General features: G+C 37.0%; 3 protein-coding genes and 1 pseudogene across 6 annotated transcripts; 2 read left to right on the forward strand and 2 right to left on the reverse strand.

Moving 5' to 3' along the window:
* Positions 1-183: 183 nt before the first annotated feature.
* LOC18012364 (survival of motor neuron-related-splicing factor 30) lies at positions 184-2,913 on the forward strand. 4 transcript variants are annotated; one of them, XM_024151414.1, is made up of 10 exons: positions 226-359; positions 773-841; positions 1,067-1,151; positions 1,289-1,356; positions 1,446-1,574; positions 1,768-1,850; positions 1,959-2,034; positions 2,108-2,284; positions 2,380-2,508; positions 2,603-2,913. In XM_024151414.1, exons 4-10 carry the CDS (start codon positions 1,297-1,299, stop codon positions 2,765-2,767), a joined length of 819 nt encoding a protein of 272 aa, XP_024007182.1. In that variant the 5' UTR covers positions 226-359; positions 773-841; positions 1,067-1,151; positions 1,289-1,296; the 3' UTR covers positions 2,768-2,913. The 4 variants fall into 4 exon arrangements, with proteins under 4 accessions (XP_006395773.1, XP_024007184.1, XP_024007182.1 ...); XM_024151415.1 differs by having other exon boundaries at positions 290-359; positions 1,074-1,151; XM_024151416.1 differs by lacking the exon at positions 1,067-1,151 and having other exon boundaries at positions 224-359.
* A 42-nt stretch (positions 2,914-2,955) lies between these two features.
* Positions 2,956-4,383, forward strand: LOC112083396 (annotated as a pseudogene).
* An 828-nt stretch (positions 4,384-5,211) lies between these two features.
* LOC18012236 (cullin-associated NEDD8-dissociated protein 1) lies at positions 5,212-13,077 on the reverse strand. Its single transcript, XM_006395713.2, has 29 exons — positions 12,931-13,077; positions 12,443-12,511; positions 12,178-12,347; positions 11,879-12,086; positions 11,386-11,551; positions 10,975-11,104; positions 10,681-10,795; positions 10,373-10,530; positions 10,162-10,285; positions 9,978-10,028; positions 9,824-9,906; positions 9,644-9,728; positions 9,469-9,570; positions 9,279-9,377; positions 9,048-9,158; positions 8,823-8,906; positions 8,481-8,621; positions 8,313-8,405; positions 8,062-8,183; positions 7,813-7,975; positions 7,486-7,725; positions 7,116-7,364; positions 6,852-7,028; positions 6,629-6,775; positions 6,390-6,506; positions 6,127-6,295; positions 5,961-6,038; positions 5,725-5,863; positions 5,212-5,624 (listed from the first exon to the last, which is right to left on the reverse strand). Exons 2-29 carry the CDS (start codon positions 12,476-12,478, stop codon positions 5,528-5,530), a joined length of 3,654 nt encoding a protein of 1,217 aa, XP_006395775.1. The 5' UTR covers positions 12,479-12,511; positions 12,931-13,077; the 3' UTR covers positions 5,212-5,527.
* A 1,606-nt stretch (positions 13,078-14,683) lies between these two features.
* Positions 14,684-16,613, reverse strand: LOC18012237 (zinc-finger homeodomain protein 3). Its single transcript, XM_006395714.2, has 2 exons — positions 16,363-16,613; positions 14,684-15,777 (listed from the first exon to the last, which is right to left on the reverse strand). Exon 2 carries the CDS (start codon positions 15,760-15,762, stop codon positions 14,827-14,829), a length of 936 nt encoding a protein of 311 aa, XP_006395776.1. The 5' UTR covers positions 15,763-15,777; positions 16,363-16,613; the 3' UTR covers positions 14,684-14,826.
* Positions 16,614-17,066: the final 453 nt, after the last annotated feature.

The raw sequence follows: 17,066 nt of genomic DNA on the forward strand, positions 1-17,066 counted from the left end.
GACTTCTATTGGGGAGGGCTATTAATGAATGAATTATGTATTTTGGATATATGTGTAAACTTTCTTAAGTTTAGGGTTATTATTGAAATTTTAGAAACGCGCCGCGTTTGTGTAAATCATTCAGACGATGCAAACGGCGTGCAGTTTTGATTTAAGAATAAGCTTCTTCTTTTTTTTTGTTTCATCTCATAAAAATATCTTCGTGACAAAGAACTTCGGAGAGGAGAAAGATCAGTGTAGAACTATCGGGAAATTCTTTATTGGGATAGTTTGGAGAAAAGATGGAAGGAGGAGAAGAAGAAGTGAGCATCAAAGAGCTAGCTTCGAATCTCACTACTTACAAAGAGCAGCTCGAACAGGTCCGATCGATTTCTTCTCTGCTTTTTAGGATTTTGTTTTGTTTGTGGTTTCAATTCCTCGAACTTACAGAATTAAGGATGCTTTTGAATTGGTAAAGAACAATTGAATTTCATGATATCTAAATTTGAGCACATAAGGGTTCTGTATGATTGTTCTCGAGTTAGGGTTCGTAAGGATGCTTATTTAGGGATTCATTGATTGAAGAAGTGTTACTTAAGTTTTCATATTCTTCTTTTTTATTCCTTTGTAATCAATCAGCCTTGGGTTTCTAGTTTGGACGAAAAGGGTACTCGTGAAATAGAATGATAATGTTCATGTGCTTGTTCCTTTTTGGTTTAGTTTTGATAAACTGCTATCATGCATTTTCTTTTCCTCTGGATAATTTGATAGACTTTACACTCTATGGTTTCAGGTGAGGCAGCTTTTGTCCGAAGACCCTAGAAACTCAGAATATGCAGACATGGAAAAGGAGCTTAAAGAGGTGATTCATTCTTTTGAAACGTTACTTTCAGAAATCAGTTAATTGTGGTTTTGTGTGATCAAATTTCACATCTTTGTTGTCAATGCCATTTTTCTTAGCCTCCCTTAGTGTGTCTTCAGATTGTGCGGCAAACTAAAAAAACCCACTAAACTAGACTAGGTTACTTGAACACTAGGTTTTGCATATCATGCCCTTTTATGTTTCTATTACCTCCCTCTTTTGAAGGAATCAGCATGTTGCTCGAAATAGCAACACCATTTAACAGCTGGCGGATACAGTGGAGTTAGGTTTCAGGTCTGGGATTTGAAAGGTGAGTATATTTTTTGAGTGCCATGTAACTCCGGCAGTGGAGTTTGGGTCAGCCAAAAGCAGTTGTTGGAGTATACATGAAATGAAAGTAGGAGAATTAGCGAGGAATTCATCATTTGTATCTTGGTTATTGTGCAGGTGTGCTAATGTGGGTCGTGATGGCCAGCCTGCTTCTATCTCCTGATTTCTCGCGTTCGATCCCTGAAGTTCTATTTCTTGAAATCTTGATAGATATGTTTTGTGTGGAATTGTTATAATCCCCAATTCTCTGACACACTTGTTTTGTACCACGTAGGTGATTGCATTGACAGAGGAACTTCTTGCAACGGCAAAGCAAAATGATATTTCTCTACCAGATGCTGGAGTTAGTGCTGGAGCAACTGCTGAATCACCCGATTTACTAGAGGGTGCTTGGGGGAAAATGGTATGTCTATTTCTGTCATTTTAGGTCTTTTAGCTCTTTCCATCTGTTATCTCCAGCTCTTCATGGCAGGAACAAAATTGATTATGTGATATGTAAACATGGATGATTGATCCATCATCCATGTCTCCCGAGCCCACTACAAATTTTAGTGACTAATGCGTGATTGTTTTCTGTTTTTTTTTTTTTTTTGCAGGTTTCAAGGAATGACCCAATACATGAGGGTAAGTTCCCCATTGGAACAAAAGTTCAAGCTGTCTTTAGTGACGATGGCGAGTGGTATGTTAAAAAAACCCCCGGGTCTCTTGTAATTCATGATATGTCTACTGTATTCTTTACGTCTTTTTCCCCCTTTTTTTTTCTTGGTTTGATTAGTTAAATGTTCAGGTATGATGCGACCGTTGAGGCTCATACTCTAAATGGCTATTATGTGTCCTATGATGAGTGGGGTAACAAGGAAGAGGTAATGCTTCTATTCCCGTTTTTTTTCTATTTAAGAAAAAAACTAATGTTGAGGTTGCCTTGTTACAATTTAGGTTGATCCAGATAATGTGAGGCCAATAGAGAACAATGCTCTCGTGGAAGCTGAAAGACTAGCTGAAGCTACAAAAAATGCACTCAAAAGAAAGATTGAGCTAGCTGCGAGTTCTGATTTTCAATCCAAAACTCTACCAGCAAAGCTTAAAATCGATCCTAATGATCCCGAGGATGTGGTAAGTCAAAGATTAATTTTTTTTTCATTCTTTTCACCCCTTTGTTTTTTTGGGTCCTATGAGGTCGTGTTTATGCAAGTCCCGCTTGTTTTCAGAAAATTGCAAAGCGTAAGAAGATACATGCTTTCAAGTCAAAAGCGAGGCAGGAGCAACTCGAGGTTGTACAGAACAAGAAACAGAATGCTTGGCAACAGTTTCAGACGACTAAAGCCAAAACAAAAAAGGTTTTAGTAAATATTGCAAATTTGATGGCTTTATTTTTACCCCTCGCTCTCTGGTTTTGAGACAGGTTTTTGGATGTGTGTTTGTTTGAAGCAGGTAGGGTTCTTTACAGGAAGGAAGAAAGAGAGTATATTCAAATCACCAGAGGATCCATTTGGAAAAGTGGGTGTGACTGGAAGTGGTAAAGGTTTGACAGATTTCCAAAAGCGAGAGAAGCATCTTCATCTCAAGTCTGGTAATGGTGAAGGCACTGATGAATGAGAGATATTTCTAAGGGGTTTTTAAGGTACTAGCTTGAGTCTTTCTAAGAGTTTTAAGGAATAACTTCTGAAAACCAAAACCAAAAAGATGTAAACCCACAAGTTTTTTGTGGATTTCTGCTCTTTTAATTAAAGATTAGCTCTCTTTCCTTGTTGTTGACAATAGAAGAGTAGAAGTCGACCAATCCAATGACATACATTGCGTATCGCTTTTGAGTCTTAAAAAAATACACAATATACAAAAAAAAAGGAAATCGAATCCTCGAAGCTTGTAGGAAAAAGGCAAAGACACACAGTTTATAAACTGGGTTGCAGATTCAACTTGAGTAGGAAGGAAAAGGCATGCCATCGGTGAAGCGTCATCGGAGAGGCATCTCTTCTAGATTGATAAACGAAGGAAGCCTGTAGAGATTGAGATCAACAATGATGTCGTTGAAGAGATTCTGGTGAGGCTTCCGGTGATGAAGCTTATTAGATTCCAGAATGTATCGAAACACTGGAGATGTCGATTAGGTCAAGAGGCTTTGCGGAAAGATACGCAACTCATCAGAAAACCTCAAAAGATCCTAAACTACTTTTTGTCTGTGGATCAGAATGCGCTCATGATAAAACAGAAACCGGACTCTGTTTAGAGACATTGGCCCTGAAGACGACGACGACGAAGTCAGCTTCTCCGAAAGATCTTCTCTTTGTGGAATTCGAAGATAGTAAAGGGTTTCTCGAGATTTCAGAGAGCTGTGATGGTCTTGTCTGCGCCTACAAATTGTCCAAAGCAGTGGAGGTTATAAATCCGGCCACTGCAGTGTTCGAAGCACTCCCACTAGCCGAAATTCAACGACTTTGTACAGACCATCCGGACCTGGAGGCGGTGCGAGTTCCACTTGAAGATCATCATCTTATTTCACCTCCAGTGGCAACATTTACTCGGTTTGGATTTGGCAAAGATAGTGTCACGGGGAGTATTAAGTTAGTGTGGCTGTATAATAACAAGGAGGAGGTAGGTGCGAGGTTTTGGATTTAGAGGATAAGAAGTGGATGTTCGTGAGCACCACACCTCTTCTTGATCATCATCATCATCACGTCTTGTATAATCAGAGGCCAGCGTTTGCAAACGGATCTTTCTACTGGCTCACGGGAGATGAACAAGGAGGTCCTTCAACACAAACCAAACTCATCGTTTTCGACATTCACACAGAGATGTTTCAGGTCACTGAAACTCCATCTTTTGTCTCCCGTGATGCCTCTGGTGACAAAATTGGCTTATGCAATCTCGATGGCCATCTCTGCATTTCTGAGCAGCTGAAAGGAGACTGCAAGCAAGAGCTTTGGTGGAGGGTTAAAGACGACAACAGCAACACGTGGACGTGGGAGAAGATCTTCTCGGTTGATTTGCGCTCTACTTCCACTTGGTTTGGTGGTATCACTTGGCAGCCTCTCACGCCTCTGGCCATTTCCAGGGACAACAATAAGGTCATCCTCTCACTACCTCGTCAAGATAACCTAGTTGTCTTTGATCTTGTTCCTCGCTCATCATCAGTTTATCATTTGTATTACTCTGGTCCTTATGGCTTATCTGTTCCTTATTTCCCAAGTTTCTCACTTTCATTAAAACTTTAGCAAGTTTGTATCTTTTTTCCTTTTCCCCTGATTTATCTTCATTAATCTAATAACTTTAATGTAAATCAAATTATGAAATGAGCTTCTTTTTTTTTTTTTCATTACCAGCTTCATATTAGGCTATTAGCAATGCTCAGTAGAAACTATACGATCTGAAAGTAGCATTGAGAAGATTCCATTGACCAGCTCATCTTCTGAGCATTTAGTCAGTCAACTTATTCTTTTTCAAGCCCTCTGCGGATGCTTCTTTTCCATAGATTTTAACGCTAAAATTTAGTAATTTTACCTCTTTAATGTCCAAATTTTGTTTCACCCATCTTATGGTCATCGTCGTGTTTTAAAGCTCTGTTTCTAGTTTGTTTGAGAATATCCATCAAAACAGTTGATTTTCGTGTAAAAGCTATTAATTCCACACAAAAAAGACTTGTTCAAACTGTTGGAGTTTGCCGTGTTCTGTCTGACTTTGCAAAAATATGGATATATGAGATTCTAAAGGTAAACACTATACATACAACGACAATACATAATACTGTATATAAAAAAACCGGAGTTATTAACATGGCAAAGTTATACATGTCAAATTTAAACTTATTTGCACGTTTCTTTGTTAGAAATTAAGGTTAAATCCCCTAACTGGGACAAAATTAATGATGAACTGCTTGCTGTTTTGTCAAATTAAACTGAAGTTTGCCGTTTAATTCACATTACTTTCAGTTTATGACAAGTTATTTGCGTCTTACTCTTTTGTGAGGCGGACAGGTTGCTGTTTTCTATCAATTTTAAAAATTGTATCGAAGTACGAAAACAAAACACTACAAATCATCGAAAAACAAACAAGGCTAAAATCAGGGTCACATAGCCATCAAAATAAAATAATTAAAAAGCAAAAAAGGGGTCATCAATAACACAAAATCAAAGGTCCAATTAAAAAAAAAAAGCCTTTTAACTATTGCAAAAGAAAAAGGTTAAGAGAGAACACCCGCAGATAATAATAAATGTTGAACAATAAAAATCCTTTTCCGCAGGTTCAGAAAAACTAAGTTCTCAATTTCTTTCCCTGTACCCTCTTGCAATAGTGTCTCATCATATCCATCGATCGCTTTATTGTTGGGAATGTAATCACACAAAACATACACAAAACTCCTTACTCGTTGCGGATTGTCTGATACTTCCCCCACAATGGTTCAGACCTCTTCATATCAGCCATCAAGCTCTTGAACTTGTGGCTATAATCCACCCCACTGTTGAATTTGACATGAAGTTTTTTTTTAAAAAAAACATCAGATTTGTTTGGATTTAACGCAAAGAGAAAAATCACAATCTTAAGAAATGGGAGAGAACCTGATACGATCCAACGATGATATAGCACGAAGAGCGCTTCTGATCATGTCTTCATTACGGTCATGCTCTTGCTTCACTGCATCTTGCTTTGGCTTGAAGTTTATTGTTTTTTGCAGTGGTTCCACAAGAGAATCCAGTACTGAAACATCATAATAAGGAATTACGAAATAATAAAGAAAAAACTCTTTTGGTTTTACGGTTCAACTAATAATGATTTTTGGAAGGTATTAGCATACCAGCTAGCACGGCTGAGGGGCATTTATCCGCTAGTAGCGATAGTATAAGATGACAAAGCATCTTTAGATCATAATGGTCTGCATTATACAGAGATTCTGTTATAAGATTGTATAGAAAATGGTAGGTTAATTAACACAAGAGAGAGAGAGAGAGATAGACACTCACCTTCGAGTCCAGATTTGAGGAAAGGAATAATGAAAGAAGACGGATTCAGTTGATCAAGACAGCTATCGAGCAGAGTAAATACACACTCAAAAGCTGCTTTCCTCAGTTCAAGCCCATCATCAACAACGTGCTTAAATGGCCCTAGATCAACCGTTCTTATCAATTCTTTCTACAAAACAGAAATGTTTCGGTCAATGACAAAACTAAAACCTTCACAATTATCATGATAGGATTATATCGCTAAGAGTCATCGAAGAAATTACCTTAATAACGGTTTGATCATAAAGAAGCGGTAACAACTCAGGGAGGAGTCCTTTGATAAGGTTTGGTTTATAGTGAGCAAAGGTACTCAAAGCTGACACAGCTGCACGCCTAACATGCTGAATAAACCATGGCAACGGAGGAAAAAAGTTATGATTACAGACGCAGCAATATCCTTTCTTATCCAATGCTTATTAATGATTATTGCTATCATCGAATGGGGTTAATTTTATTGACTTACCCTGTCTCCATCTTTAATTAGCATGAGGAATGAAGAAATCTCAGGGAAGATGATTTCATCTAATTTCTCAGGCCGTTCCACTACAGAATACTTCACAGCAGTAACAACAGTCGCACGAGTAAAAGCAGCTGGACTAGTCGTCCTTACCTATAAAAATAGTATTCATCCTTAAAGCGTGACAGAAAATGAGTAAATGCAGATAGTTAGATTGTTCTCTAGCTACCTGAAGTGCAGGAACCAGTTTCTTGGGTTCTATCAACGCCATTTTTCCCAAGCATTCAGCAACAACATTCCTTACACCTTCTTCCTCACTTTCACAGTGGTTAAACAATAAATCAAGTATTTTCTTAACACTAGAATTCTGAAAGTCCGCTTTATCAACAGACTGCCTCACGATCACCTGAAAAACCGAGGAGCAATATATGAAATCCAGCAGAATATGTAAAATCTGATACCATAAAAGAGATACTTATTCACGAAAACCGACCTCCTTGAGTGAATGAAGAAGAATATATTGTTTTTTCTGTTGATTATCAATCTGGTCCAAGATAAAAGGTAAATAATTGGACAGATTGCCAACAGCTATGTTTCCAAGAGCATATGAAGCCGCAGACTTTATTTCTTCAAAAGGAGATTGGAAAGACTCAATGACGATTGTTTCAATGCCAGCATGTGCGCTTAGATCTTTCCTTCTCCCAATCTCACCAAGAGACAACAGGGCAAGATGCTGTTTTGCCTGCACAAGAAAAACATCATCACATATATCAGCATTCAAATAGCTGTAGATCTACAAAAGACAATAAGTCGGAGTCTATTTCCTAATGGCTAGCACACCAATCCAAAATCAGAAAGCTTACTGAATTTGTGCCGCTGTCATCTTTTAGGATTTCCATTAGCATTTTAACTGTAGACGAACAATTCTTATCACCTGCCGCGAGACAAAGAACGGCGACACACTGTGCAATTGAATATAGCGCTTGCTTTGGGACACCTCCAGACTGAGGAGAAGGCTTAGCACACGAAAGTAATGAGTCCAGCAGGGTGTAGAAACTCGTATTTGCATGATACACCAAAGCTTCAAAGAATCCTTGCAGAGCCTGTCACAAGCATACAAAAAAATCATTGCCGTTTTATCTTTCATTTAAGGCAAAGTATAAAACAATTCCAACAAAACACAAAATTACCGAAAGTGCTTGACCCTGTAGCAATGGGCTTTTAACTAAAGTTAGTGCCTGCGGAAGAACTTTGTTGCGAACTGCCAAACTGATATTTTCACTACAACTCTTTCCAGTCATCAGAGTGCAGCAGAGTTCAAGTGCAAGAGCTGTCATGTGGAGGTCCGAAACACTGAAAAAGACGGATAAAAGTCATCATTTTAGTAATTCACCAACCTAGAAGTAAACAAAGTAAGGGAAAATACTGGAGAAACAGACCTTATCAGTGATGAAAGCTCCACAAGAATAACTTCATAAGCATCTGAGCCAATTTTATCACCATAGGCTGTTACCAAGGTATTCATAGTAATCAGTGTTGCTTGCCTTAGAACCCGATTCGCCTGTTTTACGAAAACATAAATACAAATAGCCTAAGTACCAGTTATTGTATTCAGTGGGTTTTTTTCACTGATAATGAGACGGTAAACAGCACAAAAATGCCGCCTATTAGGTGGTAAAAAGCCATATACCTTTCTTAAGAACCCAGTTAGTTCAGCAATTAGATGGTCCAAGACACATGATAGATCAATGTGCAGCGGAGAAGTGGCAATGACTGCAAATGCCTGCATGCACCCACACAATCACAGACATGAACAACAAAAATTGAAATAAAGCTTTAACAGAAGCACAAAAATTACCTTTACTGCTGTGAGGCGAGTGATTTCATTTCCCATTCGGTCAACAAGCACAGGAAGACATGAAGGCAACTCTGCTCTCAGTTGATCGCCAAATGTTGAAATCACAAGACCCATGCAAGTAATAGCACATTCCTTGACCTCCTGCCGAAGCGAAGAGATATTAAGAAACAGAAATAGGACAAATACAAACACAGCAATCCGCTTCCAAAATTCAATTTCTGTAACTATTTAATCATAATGACAAATTGAAAAGATTTCACAAAGAGAATTCTTCAGATCTGTTGCCCAAAAAAAGTATGGATTTTCAGAAACCAAAATAAAACGGGGATTCATGCCACAAACCTGGTCCTGATCTTGATTTGTCAAGCGAGACATTATCGCATTGTAAATTGGATGAACAAATGGTTTAAAATCAAAGCCCATACCCTGAACCACATAAGTAAACTATCAGTGAATGCAAAAATCTGCGAGTCATCTATATTTAAGAGTAAACGCTGAAACTGAATCAAGAGAACACACTGAATCGGTAAGTGTGTACATGATGTATCGATGTAAAGAGAAACTCACCTCAGTACTTGGACGTATTACTCTGACAAGTTCCCCACAAACCCTTAATGCCTCAGCGGTCACCTTGTAGTAGCGTTCACCAACAGCAGCTAAAACAGGACTAGAAAGAGCCTAGATTGACATAAAAGTACAAAAGTCAGCCAAATCAACCTCTCAGCTATGGACTCAACACTAGTCATTAAACATTTTGTCAATATTTCAATGGACTGAAAACCATAAAATGTTTTCAACCTTGATATAAGGATGAAAAACCGGAGGCGCATGCGAAGCCAAGACTAATTTTGTGAAGACAAGAGCTTCGATTTTCAAGTTTGAAGTAGAAGATTTATCCTGGAGGGGGGAAAAAGGAGGAAACATGAGCAAATAAACAAAGAGCAGCACTGAGCCTACATATCTAAGTATACCGAATATCCCCACTAACATTTAGCGCTCTTTCGATTCCAGGAACTAGTGAACCAATATGATCAGCAAGGCAGTCAGGCAGGACAACCACAAGTTCTCTCAAAACAGAGAATGCTCCAACCTACAGATCGGGAAGGAGTTATAAAAATATCAAATGGGAACCAAACCAAAAAGAGAGTTTCACACTTTCATACCTTTGTCTTAACAGACTTTTCACGCAGTTGCCTATTTATGGATTTCACAATCTTTGAGACTTCTTGCTTCAGTAGCCATTTCGGACTGCATCGATCAAAGTTGTATATTTAGTTAGCAGGGATTCATCTAATGTAACAAACTGTCCAAACTAACGGCGTAAAAGGATGCAGAAAATTTGCCTCGACTCATCGGTGTCAGTTTGACCTTTTGTGACGTTTCCTGTCTGCCGTAACAGATCAATGAATGTGTTGAAAACATCCATCTGTAACAGCAATAGATCAGATCAGTGACCTTATAGCAATGCAGGATAGAGCATTTATTTACTTTACATACCTTCACATTTTCCTCCCTTTCCTTAAACCTATCAATTAGTTTCGGGCAGGCCTGCACAAGAAGATACTCATTTCAAAATTTCTCAACAGTAAAAATTAATTTCTTCTTCTATCAACGCTAGTAAAAGATGGAACGATTAATCAAAAATATAGTCATCTTGATCACTATTAAAGAAATAACATACCTCTTGATATACTTTAGATATCATCTCAGAACGAGAAACTATCAATCCTGCTAAGCATTTCGCCGCTGCTCTCCTAACTTTCCAGCTGGCATCCTCATCATCCGTGTACTCATTTGCACTCTCGCTGTGACAAACAAAAACTTATGTCATTGTGATAATGGTGCACCGCAAGGGGCCAGGTTACGGTTCCAATGCTTATATCAGAACTTACTCATCTTCTTCATCTTCAAGAGTCTCATTATCAGTATCTTCCTCCATGTTGTCCGTAAAATTTGGGTCATAACTAATATATTCCAAAGTGAGATTTAAAATTTCATCACAATATGGTGAGATGTCCCTAGGACACCGTAGCAAGAAACTTTCAAGTGCCTGCAGTTAAATTTCAGAACGGACATGTTATCGCCTACAATTTTCATCAGTACGACAAGAGTAAAAAGCACGCCTTAGTAAAGGCCCGATAAAAGAATTAGATATTAAAAACAAACAAAAAAGTAGAAAATAGGGAATCTTGCATAAGACCTGTAAGCTATACTCGCGAAGCTCCTCATCATTTTCTGATGCGCTGGTGCAGTAATTGATCAATACTGGAACCGTGTTACCAAGATGAATCCCAAATCGGTATCCGACAGCACGACTGAAACAAAAAAACGTATTAAAAACTATCACACATGTAAGAGGTAAACCATGCATCCAACTAAATAAAAATAGGTAGGACAACCACAACTAACAGAAACATATTACAATACTACAGTAATACATAGTAAGAACTTAAAGACAAATACCACAACACAAAGAAGAATAGGAAGGAAGTACCTTAAAGCTCCAATCATTTGAATATTGGTGCGTGTAATCTCCGATTTCGCATTCTTGTTGCTTAGGTTTTTAACAACTTCAACTGTCGCCTTTGCGAGCAAATCATCAGACAGACTTGAAGCAAGAGATGCTGAAACCCGAAGAAAAAAAAACTTAAAAGAGGATATCTACCATCGAAGTAAGAGTTCTATATAAAACTGAAAAAAAAACGAATGGAGTTGAATACATCATCTGAACCCGCGTTGGTATCACAAGAATTGACACCAACAGCTGAGATTCATTTTCCTAAAGTTAATACTGGGCTGAGGAATGCTGTCACTAAAGCCCCGTGAGGTTAGAATCTGGTTTCAAACTAGCCAAAAATTGACAGGACGAGCCAGCAATCTTATTGACTCAAATTTGTTAACTTACCAGTGCATGTAACAGTTTTCTTCCTGACTGTGGCTTGGTTACAGCCCAATTGCAGTAACAATGTGTTCAGTAGCTTCTCGTGATCATCTGCCATTAGACTTCCATATTTTTGAACAACATCACACATGATCTCAAGACATTCACACTTAATTCCTGTGCTCATTCCCTTCAGCAACAAGCCAGCAGAAAATTAGTTACTTGCAAAACAAGAATTTAGTACCTTAGATCTCATAGGAAAGACAAATGATTATGCGCGTGTACTGTTCACTAGGAGTTATGCAGCAAGAATTATTAAACTGTAACAGCGCCAAGAAAATTTTAAATGTAAAATCAATTCAGTATTTCAGTTATGGTATATCAACCAATCAATCTAATCCGTAGCCTGATTTTGTCTTTGAACTGTAATTTTGCTAGCATCCTGAAGTTGTCTCAGGCACTAAGCACTGTGGCATATACAATTGAGAAAAAAGGACTAGACCTCCCAGAAACTAACCTGGCCACTTATCCCTCCTATCATTTGTGGAGTTAGAGTAACAAGAATAGATGGAGCAAGCGGAGGAGCAACTTGAGCAACAACAGTCCTGAGAGCTATGCTTGCGGTATCACGGTGTTGGTCTTTCCCATGCAGCAGTTTATCACATAATTTGTTGGTCATTTCCACAATACGATCTTCTCCGACCTTCTTCACCAGTGGAGCAAGACTAGAACAAAATAATACATCACGGGTCGAACATAATCAGCTAAGTTTAAAAATCTCAAGATAACCAAGGCTGCTGAGAGAAGAAAGCAAACCATTTAACAGCCAATCCCGAAACATCACCAGCAACATCATCGAGCTGTTGCAATATGATGCTCGACAATCTCATCTCCAAGTCCGGGTCGAGTTTAAAGGAATCTTTATTCAACTCATTGAGCAAATCAGAGGTTGCCATATATCTATAGTCTTTATCTTTACCCGTCATCTGAACATAATATACAAAAAAAAAACACAGGAATAAGAAAGGTGAATATAATCAAAAACAAAATTGAGCTTAATTCGAAAGAGAATATGAAAGACCTTTTCAATTATTCCAGAGAGTTGTAAGTTCGCCATCTTTGCTTGACCGTATCAGTTCACCACTTCCAACTGCAATTAAACGAAGATCTCAAATTTCTCTTCACAGTTGATAAAATAACTGTAGAGAAAGAGAATCAAGCACTCAATTGAACTAAAACGCTTAGTTAAAAAAAATCATATCAGCGGAGCAATGACACTCTAACAAGCTCTTGAATACTCTGGAACATAGTACGAAGAACAAAGGAGAAGTACCGAAACATGAACTAATTCTCACTCAGCGACAAAACCTAATCAATTTCTAAAAATACTTTTGATTAATCGAAGATCACAAAGAAGAAGTTCGGTTCGACAAATCACAAGGACCGTCACACCAAAACCCTAAGGGTACGAGTACGACTACGAAGACCAAAAGAGCTAATGCCAGACATCAACAGTCTTTTCGATGTCGCACAGAAAAAAATTATAGCAAAAGAGGAGTAAACCGTAACCTCAGAAGATGAAATCGGCGGGAGAGAACGTCGGAGACGGAAACAGAACGCCGAGAGGTTCCGATTCCTGGTGGTGAAGTTGCCGAGAGGATTTCTACGATTTCTAGACGAAAGTAAGAAAGATGGAAGAGACACCAAAATTTTCCGTTCTCTTGAAGCCTTGATTTTCGCCCTTATGAACAATGTTTCTTAATAGGCCGCCGTTGAATTAATTGGACCTGGGCTGCTATTTAATATAACGTAATAACAGTTGAAAATAGAGGGCTTGGCCCAATTGTTTTTTTCAATCTTATAACTGGTCTAGAGCAACCTAAATGCATAGGACCCTCTGGTCTGGAAACAGGCTTTCAAATTCCCACAAAAAAAAAAAAGAAAAAAAGAAACGACCATATGCTTCCTTTTATGATGATTTTAATTACGTAGAAAACTAATCAAACATTAAATAATAAGATTTAGACTAATTTTATAATTTATTTCCTTTGTGTCAATTTGTAAATTATTTTTTAGAAAAAAACTAGTTGAAGTCGACTATCTCATTTGATTGATTGGGTTTAGATTATGACTACTTTTTTAGGGAAATCGTGTTATTTACCTCTATCAATCATACTAACTTTATTATATAACATTTTAAAATAAACATTTGTAGAGGTGTCTGAACACAGATGCCAAATAGTAATTTTGTTTGTCAACAACACATAATTATTCATAAATCATAATTGAAGTTTACCGAATGTAAGTATTGGAAATAAGAAACTAAAATTTTACTACTACAATAGAAGTCATCAAAGTGAATATGTTACATTTAATATTCAATTAATGAAACATGTGGGTATATGTTAACCCCTTTTGATGCATGACGATTGACGTATACTTTAGATCCCATGACATGACACGGATTACAATATATGCCAAGAATTCTCATGTAAATAAATGATAATTCTCGTAATATTGTACGTTTAAGGAGTAGTATAGGAAAAAAGAAACGAAATATTTAATAAATGAGTTCACTTGTGACACCAACCAAGCATTTACTCAACCTAATACGTCACACATAATAGGACTTGACTTACACTCGTCAGGACAATCTTCAACTCTCCATTAATAGAAATAATAATTCATTGCTTCCTTTGTTTTCCGTGCAATGCATTTTTGATTATGAGATGAAATCATATATACAGCCTTTTCTTAAACTACACAAAGTAATGTATTCTTATAGGAAAACATAAAATCAAAACAAGACTGGCTCAGACATTTTGACAAACAACAAAAAAAATGGACTTAAATGTAGGTAAATCTTAGTAACTCTATTATGGACTTTAAGCTGATGATTTTCCTCTGAAACGGCCTTTAATAAACAGTGGAGTACTATACTTGGGTCAGAAATAATTAGTACTATCAATATTCAATTAAATCCCGAAAACAAAAAACAAAACACTTGATAATATCATCAACTAACAAATTTCATTGGAAAAAAAAAAGTTATGTCGGAATCGAGTTCAGTATTAAGAAAATATTAGTTTAAGAAGAGCTAGTATATGATCAGATCTTTAATACTCCTGTTGACCCAAAAAAAAATTCCGTCTTTCATTTGTTGGTCAAGTATTAATTCCGACTTTTACCCCTAAAACTAGAGATCTTAAATTCCGCAGATATCTATATCTATATGAGACAAACGATGATGAACTCCAAAGTCTAATGATTCCGAAAAATAATAATAACAATGAAAATCCCAATGCGTTGATCAGATCGCCAAGATAATACCCTAATAAAACATATGTTTGTAAAGTTGCGTAAACAAATGATTAACAACAAACAAAGGGTTAAATCATTAACCTCATGATATAAGATACTTAACTAAGTACTCACAAGAGATAATAGCAACAATCTTAACTTAAACTAAGGACTAGAAGCAAGATTTCCAGTAATGGCTTTATTGATGTCTTTATTACCAGCAGAGAGCTCGACATTGTTATTAACGTTGTTGCACTTCTTGGATAGGTTGTGTTTGTTGTTATGCATCCAAACTTTAAGAACTCTTCTCCTAACTCCAATCTCTTGACAAAACTGTTGAACAACAGATTCCTCTTGTCTCTGCATCTTCCAACCAACGCTCTCCGCAAAACTCAGCATCTTCTCCTTTTGCTCTTGAGTAAACTTTGTCCTAAACCTCTTCTTCTGATTCTGTCCACCGTAACAGTACGGTGGTGGAGGCGGTGGTTGCTGTCTGAATGTTAAGCTTCCTCCGCCGTCTTCTTCCATAAAATCTTCTGACTCTGAGTTAGATCCAGCTGCGGTTGCAACACCAATTGGCATTATCATTTGTTGTGGCAATGGTGATTTGATCATCTTGTGGTTGTTATGGAACATGAGTTTTCTCTGCAGTTGAGGCTGTTGGTTGTGGTGGTAAGGAGAAAAGAAGTTTTTTTCTTCGCCTTCGATTTCTCTTCTATGGAAGTTTCTATGGCATTTACAAGCTGAGCAAGTGAAGGCTTCGATGGAACCTTCTTCACCACTTGGCATAAACTCTCCACAACCATCAATAGCATTGCCTCCCATGGAAGCTGCATGATTCTTCAGACATTCCTTGTACTTGATCACCACAGGCTTCTCCTTCTTGTTGTTGTTGATCATGATGTTGTAGCCCACATGATGGTCATGAGTTTTGCCAAGTCCATTACCATTTGAGGGGGATATTAGTGGGTTTGATGGAGTAGAATTGGCAGGCTGATGATGAAGATGATGAATAATGTGTCCATGACCACCACAGCTATTACCATAAGTAGTGTTTATTGGTATAGGCATGTCATGATCTTCTTGAGTTGCAACTTCCATTCTTTTGATCTCTTTCTGCAGAAAATAATCACATTTAATTGATACTCTTAATTTGGGTTTTGCAAAGTGTTTCTTGGTTTGGGGACAAAGACACTAAAACAAAGAGTAAAGATAATTAATGAGTAAGATCGAATGATTAAGCTACAAAAAGGCAAGAGCTTTCTTCACTACTCATTAAACCAATTTTAAAATCATGTTCCAAAAAACAACACAAAAAAACCCTAATTTTGGAAGGTCCAGAAAGATAGAACAAACGAAAAATTACACCCAACAAAAATAAAAATAAAAACTTATAGCAAGCCTGCTCAAGCAAAAGCTGACAAACCCACTTGAGAAAAAAGGTGTAAGTTAAAGTGAGAGGTTGATGATGATAAATCAAGAATACATTTAACCCAACGACATATATAGATTATCAAAACACAAATGTTCACATATTAATTACCTTTTACTTTTTTTCTTTTTATCAAAAAAAAGAGCATAAATGTCTCTTTAATCAATAAAAAACAAATGTTTCTCTTATTAAATGACAATTGAGACAAGTTTTAGCAAAAGAAAAAAAAGAGACGAGTGAAAAAGAGAGACAGAAGAAAGAACACATACCCTTACAACAACAAAATCTAGCAGAGTACTTTCCCTTAATATATATGCTTCTGATGAAAATCAAAACTTTTCTTGAGGATAAACAGGAAGATGAATCTAAACCACAATGATCTGATAAATCTAGGGAGACTGATAAGTTTAGAGTTTTTAAGTATGGTTTTGTAAAAGTAACACTTTGAAGAAAGAAGATAAAGAGAGATAGAGAACTGCAGGTGGGTTTTGTATGTGAAGGCAGTGCTTAAACTAAGGGCTTAGAGTATTAGTAGTGAAAGCCTAAAGCCTAAAAGCCAAGAGAGAGAGACAGCAAGGGAGATGAAAACCACAGCTAATTTTTTCCTCTCTTTTTTCTACAGACAAAGAGAAAAAAAAACATCATTAATTACTTACATCACTTTTGAGAACCCAAATTTTTTAATAAAACTTACATCACTTTGACCTAGTTTTCATTCAAGTAAAGTGATGTTGAGAAACCAACAAAAACAAAAACAAAATTATTAATATATATTGAAAATAAATTGTCGTTGCTTTGTCTATTTTTTTGTTCTTTTTGCATTTTCACTAGTGAGCGTCGTATTACAATGTAAAAATATAGCAGTCACGTATATTTTAAAGTTAAAACTTAATACAATAACTGAAACAAAACAATACAAGTTTCAAATTCTATCAAAGAAAAATAATCAAGAGATGGGAGGAAACAATTGAGA

This window comes from Eutrema salsugineum, unplaced genomic scaffold (assembly GCF_000478725.1).
Source record: "Eutrema salsugineum unplaced genomic scaffold, Eutsalg1_0 scaffold_6, whole genome shotgun sequence".
In the NCBI taxonomy this organism is placed as follows: domain Eukaryota; kingdom Viridiplantae; phylum Streptophyta; class Magnoliopsida; order Brassicales; family Brassicaceae; genus Eutrema; species Eutrema salsugineum.